This window comes from Carcharodon carcharias, chromosome 7 (genome assembly GCF_017639515.1).
Source record: "Carcharodon carcharias isolate sCarCar2 chromosome 7, sCarCar2.pri, whole genome shotgun sequence".
NCBI lineage: Eukaryota > Metazoa > Chordata > Chondrichthyes > Lamniformes > Lamnidae > Carcharodon > Carcharodon carcharias.
Genome location: NC_054473.1, coordinates 124,878,959 through 124,898,027, shown reverse-complemented (window position 1 = coordinate 124,898,027; position 19,069 = coordinate 124,878,959). Strand labels below are relative to the sequence as shown.

At 41.1% G+C, this 19,069-nt stretch overlaps 1 protein-coding gene across 1 annotated transcript in view; it reads right to left on the bottom strand.

Moving 5' to 3' along the window:
- Positions 1 to 5,152: 5,152 nt before the first annotated feature.
- pla2g15 (phospholipase A2, group XV) overlaps positions 5,153 to 19,069 on the bottom strand; it is a 41,124-nt gene continuing 27,207 nt past the window's right edge. The window contains exons 3-6 of the mRNA XM_041191745.1: positions 17,226 to 17,344; positions 11,135 to 11,233; positions 6,432 to 6,656; positions 5,153 to 5,792 (exon numbers count right to left, since the gene is read on the bottom strand). Of these exons, the coding sequence (XP_041047679.1) occupies positions 5,272 to 5,792; positions 6,432 to 6,656; positions 11,135 to 11,233; positions 17,226 to 17,344 (964 nt within the window). The 3' untranslated portion in view covers positions 5,153 to 5,271. The remainder of the gene's footprint in view (positions 5,793 to 6,431; positions 6,657 to 11,134; positions 11,234 to 17,225; positions 17,345 to 19,069) is intronic.

The window sequence follows — 19,069 nt, the reverse complement described above, 5'->3', positions numbered from 1 at the left end:
ACAGACATGTCATGGGTTAAGGTTTCATAGGATTGTCTGGGCGAAAAGCCAGTATTGGCTACCTGTTATCGATACTGCCATATTTTAGCTTGTTTGCTCCATGTCAGTTTTATGCAAGGCAGCAAGTTGGAAAACTAGCCCAAATTCTTTGGTTTTCTGAACAATTCTCTAATCCAAAAACCAAAGACGGACAACATCTCTAGCAAAGTTCACAGGCCCTTTAATTCCACCTAGGAAAAGTATGTCGGTAACTAATTTTAAATTAAAATTTTGAACAAATATATGTTTGAGTCGAGAAGTAAAGTCAATCCCGTCTTCCCACCAAACTTAGTTTTGTTAAGTGATATATAATTTATATCTTGGATCTATGCAGAGATGACACTTGTTTCTAAATGTGCAGCAACTTTATTTAGAGTTTTATACAATGCTTTAAAATGTCTACGCTATGCTTCAACTCAGCTTCTGTTGTCTGTTTACTTATGAGTCAACACCCAGGCTTAATCAATCAAGCAGTGAACACTACCACCTATTAAGGTTTATTGGTGAGGTATTCAACTCAAAATATATTTTCTTGAATTAAAAAGTAACCAGAGAGAATTTTAAAAATTACACATTAAGCCTTTCCAAATGTTTCAAAGCTGTGGGTAAATTATTTAATTTGACAGAATATCAGTGTTTCAGGATGGGGAGGGGAAAGATGAGAGAGATTGCAGAGCAGAGGCCATTCTGAACCTCTTATTCTGTGGATATTAGACAATTAGATTGGACAATCAATTTAGGTGGAAGTAGCACAGTTGGCCTCAGCCAAAGCTGTAAATCCTTGTAGTAGGCAGCTGGGGTTGCAGATGCTGCTCCCAAAATGGCATAAGGTTGCAATACTACCAGTTATAGCAGGATTACTCCAGCTTCCAGTGCTGACTGTACCAGAGGTTACAGGGTCAGTGCGAGGACATCACATATTCATGGGCCAGATGCATGTTGGAACCTGCCAGCCCACATAAGCTGCAAAGTCCAGTTCCCTGTGGTTGTCTTTTGCAGGCAGAGTGGGGTGGAGGTAGAGTGGTACCTGGTTCTTCCTTCACTGCCACCCAACCAGCAGAAAATTTTTGTTCCCCTTTAATTGGCACCATTTAAAAGGTTATTAAAAAAATTTAACAGTTTTTTAGCATTCCAGGCCGCTTCACTGCCTTTGCCCCCTCCTTGCAGTGGGGCCCACTTGCATCCTTCTAGAGGCTATTACGTCTCCTGTCACTGGGTACTCTGACTTCCAACTTTAGGCCATGTCACAGTAAGGTTAGGGAAGCAGGCAGTCAGGGTAGGGAGTTCCCACCTCTTCTGGTGATCGTGTATGAGGCAGATGGAGTTTCCATTGCAGACAAGACCTCCCAACTTCCCGCCGACTACACACCCAGAACCTCCAAGCACCAAGTTTATGTTGGATTACAGCCCATTTCCAGGTTCTTCCACTCTAATCCCTCCAGAATGGATTGGACGATGTGTGCAATTTTGGAACCATTTAGTTTGAAGTTAGCTGCTGTTACTCCCAATTAGAGATCGCTTCAAGGCTCCAAAGGTCATACAATTACCTCTGTGCTTGACCACACCAAATATATTAAGATTTTGCTTGTGCCATGGATTAACGCACTATCAAGTGATCAACTGTGTGAGGTTGGTGGAAAGTAAAGACCAGAGCAGATTTCCCTGTACTGGTCCACAAATACCATTGCCAGTCTCAGCTTGGTATTGTAAGCCTGAGTACTTTCAGGTCTTGGAAGCAGGTACCATGTGTTGCTGCCATGTCTCCTACAGATCTTCTCCCTGACCACACTCAGTTGTTACTGCAAAAAATCAGAAACCAGGCACACATATCCTCAGTGTGTTAAATCAAATTTATTATCCAGTGAAAAATATAACACTCTAGTAGAAACAGACACAGTGGTTTTTAGTGAAGCAATATTGGTATTTGTCAATGAGACATTAGATATTACCAGCACATTATCAGCAACAGAAACTAGGTATATAACTGTATAGGTAAAGGCAACAGCATTAACACACAATATAGTTACCAGCCTCTGAGGCACCAAACTAACCATCAACTCTTGCCATCACAAATTAATATTTGATTTTCCAACCCCCATCTTCTCAAACCACACACCACTTGCTTGCAGAAGGAATGGGGGTGTGAGGGAAGGGAAGGGGCAAGACAAGCTACCAATCAGCTTGAAAGTCTCTGCCCATTCACGAGGCACTCAATGGTTCTGCTCATTGGCTTTCCTCTGACATTTCCCACATCTCTTGCAGTACAGCTTCCATTGGGAACAGCAAGTACAGGGAATGGAGTGCTGCTGGGGTATGCATCAATAGGTTGTGAAGGTTACAACCAGTATTACCAATGGTCATTAGGAGTATTGCGTTGCAACCTTGAAGACTTCAGGAATCACACCATCAGAGTGGAGGACAAGGAACCAGCGATTGTGGAAATAGTTCATATCTGTAGCAGCTTGCGTTATGGCTGCATCCAGACTTGGCACAAAGTGGAATGTGCCACATATCAAAAATATAACCACATTAAGAAAATATTCATATCCATAAATAATCACTGGTCAAATCTGCTGACCAAATGTTTGGAATATTCCACGTTTACAATAATTGCACTATATATCAAAATATACCATTCAAATATTATATTTAGACTTATGAAACTGTTAACACCCAACATTTATAACAAACTTTCACACACGCCAGTCTAGGTTTTGAATCATCAGAACCTTTTTGAAAATGTAAACTAGACACCAAAGGCTTTTTTAAAAAAAGCGCAACTATTTCTTCAACCCCAGCCTGCCTTCACCTCTTTAGAGTGGACACACTACTCCTGCTTTTTAATGAATTGTCATTTAGGAACCAAGAAACTATCAAAGTTGAAGCCTGGATCTTGGTCCCTATCCCATTCTGGTCTTGGTAAATGTTGTCAACTCTACTTTCAAATTGTTCTTTGAGGATCATCTATACATGTCTAAGAACGGTGGGAGCAGGCAAAAGAAAGGAAGGAGCTTTGGTAACGCAAATCGCTCATCCTAGCTGAATGCTAACAGAGCAATCAATATCCTTTCACACTTTTCCGCCATCTCAAAATGGAGGATGTGCCTCATATATAATGCTAATCCTATTTTATGTTCTTTTTACAAATATGTACATGAGTCGGTTATTTTTCTAAATCCAGATGCAATTTTACTGCTGTCAGACCGTAACATGTGTCCCTTCCTCCTAATGCCACATCCCTGTAATTGTAAGTATAAAGCCACCCAGTTTTAACTACCTAGACTGTTGTCATAAACAAACCATGTAGGATTACCTCACTTACAATTTCATCTAATGAGCCAGAAAAGAGAAGGTGAGTGGTCAGCAGTTTTATAGAATGGGATAAAAGGATGGGGCATGAAGTGGGAAAGGAGAGAAAGTGGATAAAGATGTGCATTCAGGATTTGGGCAAAGGAGAGCTGGCAGGCAGAAGGCTTTGTGGGGAGGGGAAAAGGGGGAGGGGAAACAGTGGGAGGGGGGTGGGGAGTGGGGGGTAAGCAGAAGAAACTAAACAGATGGCCTCAACTTCAGTGACACAATCCACAAGTGAAAAAAGGCACAGATGTACACAAATCATTTATCAATATCTAGCACTAACAGAAACAAAATATTGCACAACCATACTCTAATATTTCTGGCTGGAAGTTGTGTAAAAAAAAAAAACAACTCTAACCACAGAAGCTATAAAGGTCAAAAGGACAAGATTTGATTTTCATAACCAATTGCGATTTTGCCCTCAGAAAACAAGGGACATAAAGTTCTGGGGAAAAGGTATTATTTTCCTCTATTTTGAATAGTGTTAACTCCAAATAGGTCCAGAAGAGGAGCATTCAATTTAGTGGAAAGCAAGCTCAAAATTAATGGCATAATCTGTCAAATAAGCTAATAAAGTAAAACAAAAATAGGGATATTCAAAACACAGTTTAGTTGCTAAAATGAGAGGGGTTATGGTACTAGTGAGATTGGCTTTAATGGGCTGAATGTCATCCTTAACTTTGCTTTAGTATTTAGCTCCACACAATTCCCATTGTCAGAACTGTTCCCTACATTTCTCTTGCTAATGTACCTGAATCCTGGTTTAAGAAAAGCACACCAATGTATTTAATCACACTATGCTTTTTGGTTCATACAGGATTGACCAAGGAAGTGCGTAGTGAACCTATGCTCTTTAACATGGTCTCAAACCAGGAAATGCAAAGAGAGTCTGCAAAATAATGTGCAAGTGCCTACTGAGCATGGCCAGCCTTATGATTGGTGACCACCAGGGTGCCATGGTCAGGGTGGGGAAGGCATCACAGTCAAGAGTAAGTGCATGAGTGATGGGATGTGTGTCAGGAGGTAGGGGCAGAATGGGGCAAACATCACAGATATCGGATGGACAGACTCTGCAGGGAAAACAGGCACAACCATTTAATTGATATCCATAAGTAAATACTTGCTTTTTTGACAAAGCATATCAAAACATTCCTTACATGTAAGATGATGGGAAAGGGGTGTGAAAAAAGGGGTTCTTCACAAAAACAGTTTGAGAACTATTGTCCTTTCAGAAGCAGAGATTGCTGATGTTTATCTTACTTTACTATCCATTAGCTTAAGGCTGCAGCCAAGTCCACTTTTAAGGAAGTGATGGACACAGTCAGACTGTAATCCTTAAATAGTTGCGAAGAATAAACACGGTTTGCTTCTGTTTAACGTCTCAAACTATATTTATGATGAATTATTGCTGTAAACCACCCCTGCAAATGCACCCCTCCCCCCCACCCCACCAACTAGAGGCTGAGTCAAGGTGTGCAATTGTTTTGATTTGAAGGGGTTTTGTTATTCTATATGTTGGTTACCGTACTCCCATTCCTATGTTCCTGCCTGATGCCAGGTCAAAACTGGAAAGACCCAAATCAAACAGCATTAACCCCATAAATGTGGAAAACAGATTACTTAGCATCTGTCTAGATGATATGTGCATGGTCCAGACTGACATGAGTGAGGGTTTCACTACTTGTAGCACCTCGGTTAGAGAAGGGAAATTAGTTGTACTGCTACACTCTTTTATGCTCCAATAAAACCAGATGTCAACGATTGTTCAAAATAGCTTCATTACACAGAATTCATTATGAATGCTCTGCCTCAGATCACCATAAAAATGTGGCAAGACTCAAAATGTGTTCTCTCGCTTTCAGGACAACTAAGGTGAATTCATAACAGAGGTAAATCAAATAGGACCTTTTTAATGTAGGATATTGTGGTGAAGTTGGACAGCATATTGATATGTTCATTTGAAGGCAGTTCCTTCATATAGACTTTGCCTTTCTGCTTCCCTGCCCATGTTTGGCACTGAAGAGCACTCACTAGGTTGACAGTCCCATCACCCTTTCCATATTGGACTTTGGGTTCCTGGTCAGGAAAAACGTCATAATAAAAGGACTCGGGTGTTTGCACTCCAGTTCCATATAGGCAGTGTATTGTTACCCCAGGGGCAGTCAAGTTGTACACCAGTGATTCAGTGTTTTGCCGCAAGAGCCAGCCATCTTTAAAGTTGATGTCCTGGTAGAACTTCGGGTAGTCCTTCATGGTATAATTGTATGTTGGTGTGGTGACGAATATTTTGTCCATTGACCAGGTGTTGTTGTAAGGAAGGAGCCAGTTTGTGGAGACGGCAGTCCGCTGCTGTTCGCGAATCTTCAGTGGGCTGATGACAGGAATTCGATCATTGTCTCCTATGAGGTGAAGCAGAGTTTAAACCTTTGCTTTAGTGCTCATCAAATTTTATAGCACAGAAACAGCCCATTTGACCCAAATGGGTCTATGCCAATACTTATGTTCCATAGGAATTTTCTCCCGTTCTACTCCATCCCACCCCATCAACATATCCTTCTATTCTTTTCTTCCTCAGTTGGTTATTTGGTTTCTCCTTAAATCCATCTATACCATTTTCCTCAACCTCTCAATGTAATAGCATGTTCCACATTCTAACCACTCTTGAGCAAAAGGCCTGAGATAACAATGTTTTGAAAAAAAATCAGATTCTCCTTGAATATAAAATAGAACTACTGAAGTTTATAACATAGAATGATGCCATTTGACCCAGGGTGTCTGTACTGGCTATTTGTTAGATTTGACCAATTCAAAACTAATCTTACGGCTCTTCCCTCTCCATAACAATTTCGGAATCAAATGCTTACCTATTCTTAATGGGCTCTGCCTCAATTATTTCCTACCACTTAGTGCCATCATTCCACCCCCATTACACAAGCGAAAGCAAGACAACTACATGTATGCTTCATTTGTAATGTTGTCAGTGAAGATCACCCTAGAGGTTTTTTACATTGTTGCGCTTGATGTGCCCCATGACCTACCTGTTGCCAACACTCGCAAAGTCTTTGACACGCCTCCCCAAGGAGCCCCCAGTGCAATGTAGCATCTAATATACTTGTCTTTCCACTCCTGGGGCTGATGGTTGAGGAAGTAGAGTGTGTAAAGATTTCCCATACTGTGCGCTATCAGAGCAATAGGGCTGCCATACTGTTTGTACATGGATTCAATCATCATCTGTAGATCTTTAAAAAATTGGCCATTTTCATCTGGAGAGAAAAACATAGGAGAGAACTCACTTGAGTTGTTCAAAAGGAAAATGAGATCGACATTTTCTTCACATGGCCCAACTGAAGAATCATTCGGCCCATTGTGTCTGCACTGGCTCTCCAAATGAGCAGCATGACTTAGTGTCATTGCCCTGCTTTCCCCCTGTACCCTTGTTTCTATTCAAATAATCATTTAATGCCCTCTTCAATGCATCCATTGAACCTGCCTCCATCACACTTCTGAGCAGTGCATTCAGACTCTTAAGCACTCATGTGAAAAAGTTTTTTCTCACGTTTGCTTCTTTTGCAAATCACTTTAAATCAGTGCCCTCTCGTTCTCGATTCCTTAATGAATGGGAATAGTTTCTCCCCATCTATTCTATCCAGTCCCCTCAAGGTTTTGAGCACATGTGTCAAATATCCTCTTAGCCTTCTCCTCTCCAAGGAGAACAGTCCCAGCCTCTCCAATCTCCCTTCATAACTGAAGTTTCTTATTCCTGGAATCATTCTTGTAAACTTCTTCTGCAATCTCTCCAATGCGATCACATCCTTCCTATAGTGTGGCACCCAAAACTGTACACAATACTCCAGCTGAGGTCTAATTAGTACCTAATATAAGCTCAGCATAACTTCCCTGCTCTGGTACTCTCTGCCCCTATTAATAAAGTCCAGAATACTGTATGCTTTGTTAACCACTCTCTTCACTTGTACTGCTACCTTCAATGACCAATGCACGTATACACCCAGGTCTCGGTTTCTGCACACCCTTAAGAATTGTACCCCTTATTTTATATTGTCTGTCCAAGTTCTTCCTACCAAAATGAATCACCTCATACTTCTCTGCATTGAACTTCACCTGCCACCTATTTGCCCAATCCACCAGCTCGTCTTTTGAAGTGCTATGCTGTTCTCCTCACAATTTGCAATGTTTCCAAGTTTTGTATCATCTGCAAACTTTAAAATTGTCCCCTGAACACCAAGATCTAGATCATTAATATATATCAGGAAAAGCAAGGGTCCCATTACCGACCCCTGGGGAACTCGACTACAAACCTTCTCCAGCCCGAAAAATATCTATTGACCATTACTCTGTTTCCTATTATGCAGCCAATTTTGTATTCACCTTGCTACTGTCCCTTTTATTCCAAGAGCTATAACTTTTCTCACAAGTCTGTTGTGTGGCGATGTGTAAAATTTTGAAAGACCATGTATAAAAAAAACACAAAATATGCTTTCTTAAAAATGTTTTCATTTATTCTTAGCACAGTAAAGATTAAATTGTTACTGTTGCAAATGATGTTAGCTCCACTGCTCTATAAAAATATGCCAGGCCAAATTTATACCGACAATATTTGAACAGTAACTTTAACATAGGATACATCCCATTGGTATTTCACTGTGGAGAAGGGGAGAAAATAGATTGAATGTTGAACTAGTTGAGATAGTTAGGAATGTTACCAAAAGCTTAGTCAGAAAGAGGAGTTGAGAAGATTTTTTAAAAGTGCAAAGGGAAAGGGTCTTTTAACTATGGTGGAATGAAGGGAAGCGGGTTTGTATGGTTTGGGGTGGGGGGGGGGTTGGTGGTGGGGGGTAGTGAGGGCAATGGAATTGAAGAGAAACCATTGCTGGAAATATACATGTAAGCTGTCACTGTACGAAGAATTGGGATCTTAGTACAATTTTTTAAGAAATGAAAGGCAGAGCAATGTTTCCATAAGAGTCAGGAGCTTGGTTTTTGTCAGGTTGAGAGCTGCATGTAGGGATTTCTCACTCAGAGAAAGGCTGGCGTAATGAATATGCTGACAGGGTTACAGGCCCTGAGTAAGCAGCAGGCAGAGGACGCACGCTAGAGAGAGAGACATGGGTTGGGGGAAGAGAGAGAAAAAGAGAGGGGGGTGCATCAGCAGGGGTGTGTTGAGTTTTGACCGTGGCAGAGGAAGGTACTGCGCTCCTGACCCTGATGGAAACACTGATCTGCCTTTCATTTCTTAAAAAATTGTATGAAGGTCCCAATTCATACAGTGACAGCTGACACATATATTTCCAGCTGTCCACAAACATGACCCAGACCTCCCTGTCGCTTGCCATTTCAACACCCCACCCTGCTCTCATGCCCACATGTCTGTCCTTGGCCTGCTGCATTGTTCCAGTGAAGCTCAACGCAAACTGGAGAAACAGCACCTCATCTTCCGACAAGGCACTCTACAGCCTTCTGGATTGAATACTGAGTTCAACAATTTTAGATCATGAACTCTCTCCTCCATCCTCACCCTTTTTTTCCCCAATAATTTATATAGATTTTTCTTTTCCCACCTATTGCCATTATTTTTAAATGTATTTCTATCCATTGTTTTATCGCTACCTTTTAGCCTATTTTGATCCCTTCACCACCCCACCCCCACTAGGGCTATCTGTACCTTGCTTGTCCTGCTTTCTACCCTTAATTAGCACATTCCTTAGATAATATCACCACCTTCAACACCTCTTTGTCCTTTTGTCTATGACATCTTTTGGCTATCTCCACCTATCACTGGCCCTCTATCCAGCTCTACCTGTCCCACCCCCTCCTTAAACCAGCTTATATTTCACCTCTTTTCTATTTTTACTTAGTTCTGTTGAAGAGTCATACGGACTCGAAACGTTAACTGTGTTCCTCTCCGCAGATGCTGCCAAACCTGCTGAGTTTTTCCAGGTATTTTTATTTTGTTTTGGATTTCCAGCATCCGCAGTTTTTTGCTTTTATCTATATATTTCCAGCAATGGCTTCTCTTCAATTCCATTGCCCGCACCACCCCCCACCATACAAACCCACCTTGAGAATCTTCTGAGGATTTATCTTCAGCACCCTCCCTTTTACTTTCTGCTGCTAAAGTGACAATCTGCTGGGGTCTAGGCATTTTGCAAAGGTACACCTGAGGATACAGAGATCCATCCCTCCCCCACTTGCCCATACTCCATGACTACAGCTCTGTTGCTGGATTGTTTTTCTGAGTGTTGAGCCTCACCCTATTTTCCATTTCAAAATACAGTAAGCCACATTTGAAGCAAAAGCCAGAATGAACCTCGTCCTCTATATAAAATGAGTCTGACCCATATATAACACAACATCTATAGGAATAACATGACCAACAACACTGATCTTATCTAACTGCCTTTGGACCATGCCAATATAATGGAAAAATCTTCATAATTAAAACATTCCATTATTTTGAACATTTGTAGCGGGAAAAAAAAATTTTGAATGGTTACCTCCGCCAAAATAGCCAAACTCAAGCTTAACATTACTCATTTATTATAAAATAATTGCCAGTTACAAATGTTTCTCATAAGGAATCTGTAAAGCATTCTAAATGGAGACCTTTCCATCATATCAGCATGGTTCAAAGGTCAGCCCACTAGGAAACTAGCACTGCAGAACAATGTAATATGTGAGAAATGTGGAGGTCGTGATGGTAAGAAAGGGTCAGTAGAGTGCTGCCCTGTCTATCGTGGATCAGGAATACAAGTACGCATCCACCAAATTGGACCAGGCTTGGTTCAGCAAATTCAGTCTGTGTGCCAAGAGTGTCATGGCCAAGGAGAGCGCATCAGTCCCAAGGTAGGTGTAAAAACTGTAGTGAAAGAAAAATTGTTATGGAAAAGACCCTGGAAGTTCACATTGATAAAGGGATGAAGGATGGCCAGAAACTAACATTCCATGGTGAAGGTGACCAGGTACTTGGCTTAGAACCTGGAGATATCATCACTGTGCTCGATCAAAAAGACCACAGTGTCTTCACAAGGCAAGGGGAGGACCTTGTTGTGCATATGGAACTGGTGGAGGCTTTCTGTGGCGTCCATCGCCTGATCACAACTTTGGATAAAAGAACTATAATCTTTACATCACACCCTGGTCACATTGTTAAACATGAAGATATCAAGTGTGTGCTGAATGAGGGTATGCCTATTTATCTCAGGCCATATGAAAACGGTCATCTAATCAGGAGGTCCTCAGGGGCTGCTATGCATGGCTGAGGTCTCTCTGCTCCTCACTCACTTTCACTGCAATAGAGAGGCATCAAGGGAGAGACTAACTTAGAAAGAAGCTGAAAAATTTGAGAGCTTTTCCTGCCATGAATTATATCCCAATTTACTTCTCCCACAGTTTACGCTGTCTCTCCACCAAATTCCATCAACTAATGAAAAAGGAAACCTGTTCCCAGATCTCTTCCAGTACACACATACCATCCAGATGTCTCACTGTCAGTCCCTACCTGTAGGCAAGTCTCTGCCTTTGCTCAGCCCCTTCCTCAATGACACAGTCAAAGCTCAACACATATAGTTTGGACAAATCACAGTCGCAAACCTGGGCTGAATCACCAACCTGCAACATATCCATTGCTTTATGTTCAGACTTGGCCATAAAAGGAACTCACTCTTCCTTTCAGAAACATCAATAAACTTGAGATCCCACATTTCTTTACTTAAGCTTCACTTACTGGGTGCCCGGCGCCAGTCATATGGAGCACCACGGACATCTTCGTCTCTTGAGTAGCCCCATTCCACCAGAGATTTCACCAAAGTGTAGAAGTAAATCCCTGTAGAAATAAGGTGAAAAGAGTGATGAAAGTGGGAGCCAGTCAGGTTGAGTGGAAAAAAGGAAAGTATTTCCTTGGTCATCAAGGCAGCTCACCACCACCTTCTCAAGGACAATTAGGGATGGACAATAAATGCTGGTCTAGCCAGTGTCACCCACATCCCATGAATGAATAAAAATAAACTTCCCCCTCTCAACTTCAACCCTTCATTGTGTCTTTCTCCAACACGAAACAGAAAATTTGAGAGAAGACAAATTGTGGAACACTCAGGGCATGGAGGGGTGGTCAGGATTATTTCTATTGGAGTTTAGAGAGGTTGTCACTGTGAAGGCCTGGACAGTTCCTTGGTGGAGATCAGTTTCTGGATTTGTGCACACGCTGCTATTGGCAGGAATCCAGGGTCAAACAGCAGAGATCAGCAGCAAATGTAGTTAAACCATACCTCACCTATAGAAAAAATAAAGTTGCTTGGTATGGAGCTGTAGCAGCAGAGCCCTTGCAGCAGTAACTTCTGAGCCAAGAATTTACACATTGGGCACAAAATACACTCACTTTACAAAGTGAACTCTTAAACTCATGTTTCCGCTCAAAATTGCTTGCATTTCATTGAACTTAAAATCTGCTGTGAAGCAACACAATCAGGCAGTGTTTTAGAATGTAATTGAAAAAACTTTTTGCATTACAAAATATTTCTCATGTTATTTAAGTTGTAACTTGGTGCAGTTTGATTAATGCAGCTGAAAATGGGTTTATTATAAAAAAATTCATTTTTCAAATCAGGGAGTCCAGTCAACACAAGTAACCCAATTTTAAATAACTAAAAGTGACTTAAAAAAAACCTATAGAGCACCATTTAACAGTTACATTGGTATAGAGCAGTCAGTATTAATCAGCACACTTCAGCTTTCTCTGACCTCCACTGCGCTGGGCATATTTTCAGCTTGAAATTCTTTGGTCTTTTGCACTGGTTTAGCCAATCTGATCAGTACAATGTAGCAGTAACTCCAGGCCCTGCACTTAAGCTTCATGGATACAATCTCAAGCACATGGGGCAAAGTCCACTACACTTAGTTGCTTATATTAGGTAGTTTGTTTCGCTTGTGTTAACTGTTGAAAGTGCAAATATGTCTTGAACTCTCTGCAACAAATTTTTTTTTCTGGATTTCAGTAATAATTCACTCTGTAAACCTACACCCCTAACAGTATCAAGTGCCAATACAATGGCCCACGACCATCGACCTGAAACATTAACTTGGTTACTCACCCCACAGATGTTGCTAGACTGGCTGAGTGTTTGAAAGATTCTGTTTCTCATCCCATCCCCGTGCACCCCCCCCCCCCCCCCCCCCCCCACCGAATACAATGAGGTTTGGTGCTGAGGATAAAGCAGTGAAATAACTCAATGGCCCAGATTTTGCTGGAAGAATAATGGTGAGACATCAGTGCTCACGGTTATTATGGAGTAACTCGGAGAGTAAACTCTGAACACACATGCAGTTAATCTTCAGAAATCAGGAAGTTGATGTTCGATCCATCCAGCTCCTTCATGAGCTTCATTAATGGGCACCTCACTGATTCAGCACACCTGAATTCAACATACATGAAGGAAGGGTGTGAAATTGCAATACTTAACCCACTACATATCCCACTAAACACTTATCCATTCAAGTGAATTTTAACAGCATAAGTCTCAATTTCTGCCAAATAATCTCACTGATGCTGAAAATTTACATTTACAAATGTAGAGTCTCATCCCTTCAGATTTTAATTATTGAGGATAATGTTTGGCAGCCAGCTGATTTATTTAAATGGAAAATTTGACAGGGGGAGGGATAGAGGATTGAAATATTACTCATTGCTCACTATTTTCATCTGTATTTTTCTATTGGGCCTCAGTTCCTTATGGAGTGTGTACATTGGGCAAAATCACTCTCACCTGGGCTGGGTGGGGGGCGGGGGAGGGCATGGGGAGAAAGGAGCTGGGGGGCTGCTATCATCTGGGCAGCTCATTGCTTCCCATTTCTGGTGTGTGCAAGAGGGTGTATACATTTATAACTTGAACATGGGTCACTAGTTTCAAACAATTTAATTCAAGTACTTTCTTAAATAAAAAGTTCCAAATTTTCATTTGGGTTATGAATGCAGAAACACCAAAAGTTAATTTGCTAATTACGCATCCACCAACTGCAGAGTTAATACTTGTTAAAAGGAGACCAGCAGCCACACTGTTAAAGTTATTAGTGCCTCTTGCATGTAATGAATAATTAAACGACTTTGCATTTTTAATTTTTTTATTTGCTTAACTAAAAGATTCATTGTGTTAAAAACTATTAGGAGTTTTGATAGAGCAGATAGGAAAGACTAATTCCACTGGTAAGTTGATCGACAAAACAGGGGACACAGATTTAAAATAAACTGGCAAAAAAGCCAGGAGGGAAATGAGCAGAAATTCTTCTTACTCAGCAAGTTATGATGGTCTGAATGCACTGCCTGAAAGGGCAGTGGAAGCAGATTCAATACTTTTCAAAAGGGAATGAATCCTTGAGGAAAGAAAAAAAATTGCACAGCTATGGAACTAATTGGCTAGCTATTTCAAAGAGCCAGTATTAGCACAATGGGTTGATTGGCCTCTTCCGTGCATTATGATTTGATGGCCGAGGGCTGCAGATTAGCTTGCGAGCTCCTGTAGTTTGGACGCATTCAACTGGAAGCCATGTCTGTAATGCATTTTGACAAGAATTATCTCCAGGCTCCTCCTGATGTTAATCTGTGGTTTGATGGAACTCTGGGATACAGCTACAAAAAGTTTTATTAGTCACAAGCTCATGATTTCTTCCACACCATGACACACCAGACATACTGGGAAGGAATTTATTTAAACAGAGCAACATCTGCTCTGGAAACATACAAAAGTGCTTCTCAAATAGACCCTTCCTATATCATTGGCCCAGTTGTTAATATATTTTTAAATAAAAAATCATACATTAACACAGCAGCACTAACATAGCAAAAACACCCCAAAGACACTTCACCAGAGTATGTTATTAGACCAATTCAGATACCAAACTACACAAGGATCTATTAGAACATGTGACCAAAAGTTTGGTCAGAGAGATTGGTTTTAAGGAGTGTCTTGAAGGCAAGAAAGGTAGAGAGCTGGAGAGCTTTCGGGGGGAACGCCAGGGCTTAGGGCCTTAGCAGTTGAAGGCATGGCTGCCAATGGTGGAGTGATTAAAACTGGGGGATGTACAAGAGGGCAGAATTAGAGAAGTGCAGATAATCTTGGAGGATCGTATGATTGAAGGGGTGAGGCCATGAAGTGTTTTGATAACCAAAAGATTAAAATTTTAAAATCAAAGTCATCTAGGTCAGTGAGCAGAAATGGTGATAAGTGAGCAGGACCTGGAATAAGTTACAAAACAAACAGCATTGTTTTGGGGCTCTACAAGGAAAGGGGAAATGAAGCTTTTTTTATATGGGGTTTAATGCCATGTTAGGGTATTTGCTCCCCACATCTGAGTTGGCAGCGGTCTGCACTAATTTACCTGGATGTGTACAGGCCTGGTCTCTTTAAACTGCATATACATGGTGGTTGACCTTGGTGAATTTGGTAAAGGTATCATGGGCCTGCTGCCATTGTGCAAGCACCAGGATTTGGCACCAATGAATGCAACATCAAAACTAAAACTTGCTTTTCTTAGAACATCATGTTGGCCACTGGGTAAGGCATGCCACACGGACAGAGTTGGATTAGAGTCTGTGCTGGGTTAGCATTCCTCAGTTGGGTTGTGGCTGGGAGTGCAGGGAAGGCAATGGGGTTGGGATCAGCCATGATCAAATTGAATGGCAAAACAGCCTTGAGAGGTAGAATGGCCTACTGTTCCTATCCTCCTACACAATGCAAAACCGTCCAACATAATCATAGAATCTTACAACAGAGAAGGTGCTCACTGGGCCCAACATGCGTGTGCTCAAACTCTGATATGGATAAAGTAATTTTTTTTTTTTAAATACAGGATGCAGCCATGGTTGTGTTGAGGGACAAGAGTTAATATGTGGTGCTAGGGCAGAGTTACTCTGTATCTGTACATGTTCCTTAGAGATGGAAGCGGTTGATAAAAAAAAAAGAAAAATTGTTAGATTTTTTTGTTCTGTTACGTTCGTGACCACAAAAGCATCCAACAGAAGAGGAAGCGAGATAACACCTAAAGTAGCCTCTCTGACAACAATGACAGAATTAGAACAGAGGGTCAAGCTTACAGATTCTCACGGGGAAAATTGCAGGGAATCTTACTCATATGTACAGTGGGCTGGTTAAACTCCATGTGGTGTTAAAAGCTTAACAAAAATGAGGGGAACTAAACTTACAACCATGTTTCAAAGTAAGGTTATTCCAATAAACAGCTGCTATTTTCAACATGTGAGAATGGATCTACTCAATTCTGACAGGGCATAAGGAACTTTAATAGCAATGACACTCTCAGGCAAACCATAGGTGTACATTTATTTCCATAATTATAATTGACTGAGAGAAATAGGTTTAAAATGCATTGAGGCACATGCAGAAAATGAAACTGAAATATATGAGTGCATGATGCAGATAAACAACAACACCATTTCTATCTGTGTAAGTAACTAGGTCAATCAATGCAGTACATAACACTGGAAATCTAGAGTTACAGCACAAAGCTCTTGTATTAGTGGTGCGATGGTGCTTTCAATATGTTTCTAACTGCCAATGTAGCTCTTTATATGATCCCTCTCAATTCCTTTCCTATCTGTTTCTCTAAGTCAGTCACCATCAATTCCATCTGAATCAGCTTTTATTTTTCTGGCATTGCTGTATTTAAGTCCCTCTATTCTGATTGCTTGTGTCCTTTTTCCCACAACTTGGTTTTGGTGGCAGCCTTGGCTCAGCAGTCACCGCTCAGTCAGAAGTTCATAGGTTCAAAGCCCACCTAGGGAACTGAGCCAAAAAATCTTCACTGCCACTTCAGTGCAGAACTGAGGGAGTGCTACCCTGTTGGAGATATTGTCTTTCAGATGAAATGTTAAACCAAGGCTCTATCTGCCCTCTCAGATGGACACAAAAGATCCTGTGGCACTATTGGGAAGTAAACACTGAAATTTGCTGGGTGTCATAGCCAATAATAACCCCACAACCAACTCTTGTGATTCTCTAAAATACAGTGCCTTGCATTCAAAAGTATTATTTTAGTGGCTGTGAAGTGTTTGAGATGCCATGAAAGGTGCTATTTATAAATTCAAGCTCTGATTAGCTCCTTTGGTTTCCCCTCCTCCTTGGTTCTTCTCCTTGAACCTTCATTCTTTGATAATGACCTTGGTCATTATCCCTTAGTCTCTGAACCCTGCCTCCACTCGTCCTTTGTCTTATACAAAATAAAACTAAGATAAACAAGAACTATGTGAAACCATTTCAGGGACCTCTGCAGTCAACACAAAAAATATTGAAGGGTGTCACACTTTGCTAAAGCAGCAGTAATCAGACAGAATTAAAAAAAACAAATGGAAGATTTCAAAGCTATAGGCCCTTTTCCAAAAAAAAAGGTCTTGCCCCATGTTAAGATTTTGCCAACTACGATACCTTTTACCCATGCCCAACACACAAGTCCATTGTCATTGGCAAACACTCACTCCTTATGAATGAAGACGTGAATTTATGAGAGAGGTAGCTTGGATTCTACCAGACAAACAATGGTCACCTTTATTGTCAGTGGTTCATAACAGAAATAGTCCTGGATCCTTTAGATCTCTTGACTAAATGGCATCAGATTCAAAGTGGCTCAGCCTGAAAACTATAACCTCAATAAAAGAAACTTTTACCACAAAAGTTTGTTTTAGCCCAGCGTGGTCCAAATCCAAGTAAATTGAGTTCTTCACCAGTATGTTCCAAATGGAGAACTTCAAACCACCATAGATGTCCCACAAAGATTTACACCTTAAATTACAAATTCGTATTGACAAAACTTACCAACAGTTCTTTTGCTGGGATCCAGGAATTCCAGTGGGTAGGTTTTGCCAAATCCAGGGACTCTCACATCAACTCCAGGTGGTGTTTCTGTTGTTTTAGTTGTTGTGTTGTAGATTAGCCTTCAAATGAAAAACACAAATATATAACCAAATTCTTATAGTTACTAGTTCCTTCTAATGCTTTTCTTAATTCATTCACTGAATGGGAGCATCATTGGTAAGGTCAGCATTTACTACCCATTCCCAATTGGCCTCGAGAAGGTGATGGTGAGCCATCTTCTTGATTATAACTGAATGGCTTGCTAGGCCATTTCAGAGACCAGTTAAGTCAACCACATTGTTGCGGGTTTGGAATCACATGAAGGCCAGACCATGTAAGGATGACAGATTTCTTTCCCTAAATGACATTAATGACTCAGGTGGATTTAAACAGCAATCGATAATAGTTTCATGGTCACCACTATTATCAACTTTCTATTCCAAATTTATTCCAAATTAACTGTGGTAAAGTGAGGTACCCTGTCCTTTTAAGAGAAGGCAAATGTACTGATGATGTGACAGCACTGATAAATCATATACATTGCGGGCAACTGGGAACTGTAGGTCTAGTTCTGGAGGTTTCTGAGTGAGCACGTATGATCTGGTGCTCTGCCCTATGACTCAATAAACCTTCACTGTTTATTCTTATATCAGTCTCTCCTTGTCATCAATTGCTGCTTGCAATCAATGAGAACATAGCAAGGCCTGCAAATAGAGTTACTTAGCCAACTAACTCATTTACCCAAAACACAAAATTAACTGAATTTAAAAACCCCAGTTGTCATTCTGGGATTCGTACTGTTATCTCCAGATCATTAATCGGGGCCTCTGGATTACTAGTCCAGTAACATTACTGGATTGTTACTGTACCCCAATGGGGTCACGAGCTCAGAGGCAGCAATGGCTGCCCTGGAGCTCGGACTGGACGCTAACAGCTCAGAGGCCCCTTTAAATCCTCGCGTCTTTTTCCTAATGATGGGCCTGACAGACAGATCTTTGAGGCCTCGTTGTTGCTGCAACAAAAAAAAGCCAGTGAAAAGATAAGTGTTTGTTATTTTTTAAAAACCCTACAGTTTAAACAATTCCCACCACACTAAATTTCCCCTGATCAGGAGCTAAAATACTCCCCCGGGGGTCACACAAAGTCTGAGGCATTAAAATAGAGTCACACTGTGAAGTAGTTTTGGAAGCACTGCCCTAGCATGTCCTTCTACTTGCTCCTTCACTCCAAGCTCTTGTTTCCTGCACAATTCTAAAGTCTGCAGATGTCTTTAGTCATCTGTGGGCAGATCAGATTGTCAAAGCAGAGTTGAATCTTTATCCTATGTAAAAATGAAAAGCCTGTCAACAGAGTGTTGCAGCCTAAGCTGTAAGTTTCTCGAGGGCATCTGCTCTCTTATTTTCGAAGGAAGTTGCACCATCGTACTTAACAAACCAACTTGGTTAACAGTCCATCGTAACCATTAAATGGGACCGCCTGTTCTGTAAGTCACATCCCACTTCAAAGTCATCTTCAGTCTCACTTGGTGCAAAGAGCTTCAAGAGTGCACTTTGGTTGGAGTCATGTCATCTGCTTATCCTTTATTAGGAACGTTCTAAAATCACTCCATAACCTAAAAATATAATTTTGATTGAAAATGTTATGCCTGGGAAGAGAGCTCTTGTATAAAATGCCACTGTTGAGGACAGCCCAGTTGCATTTATTCAGCCGCGATGTACAGCAACATTTCTCGGAGCAGTAAAGCCCCGCGTTTCGGGGGGCGGGGGGTGGGGGGGGTTATGTTCCCGCGAATTTTCGCAAAGGAC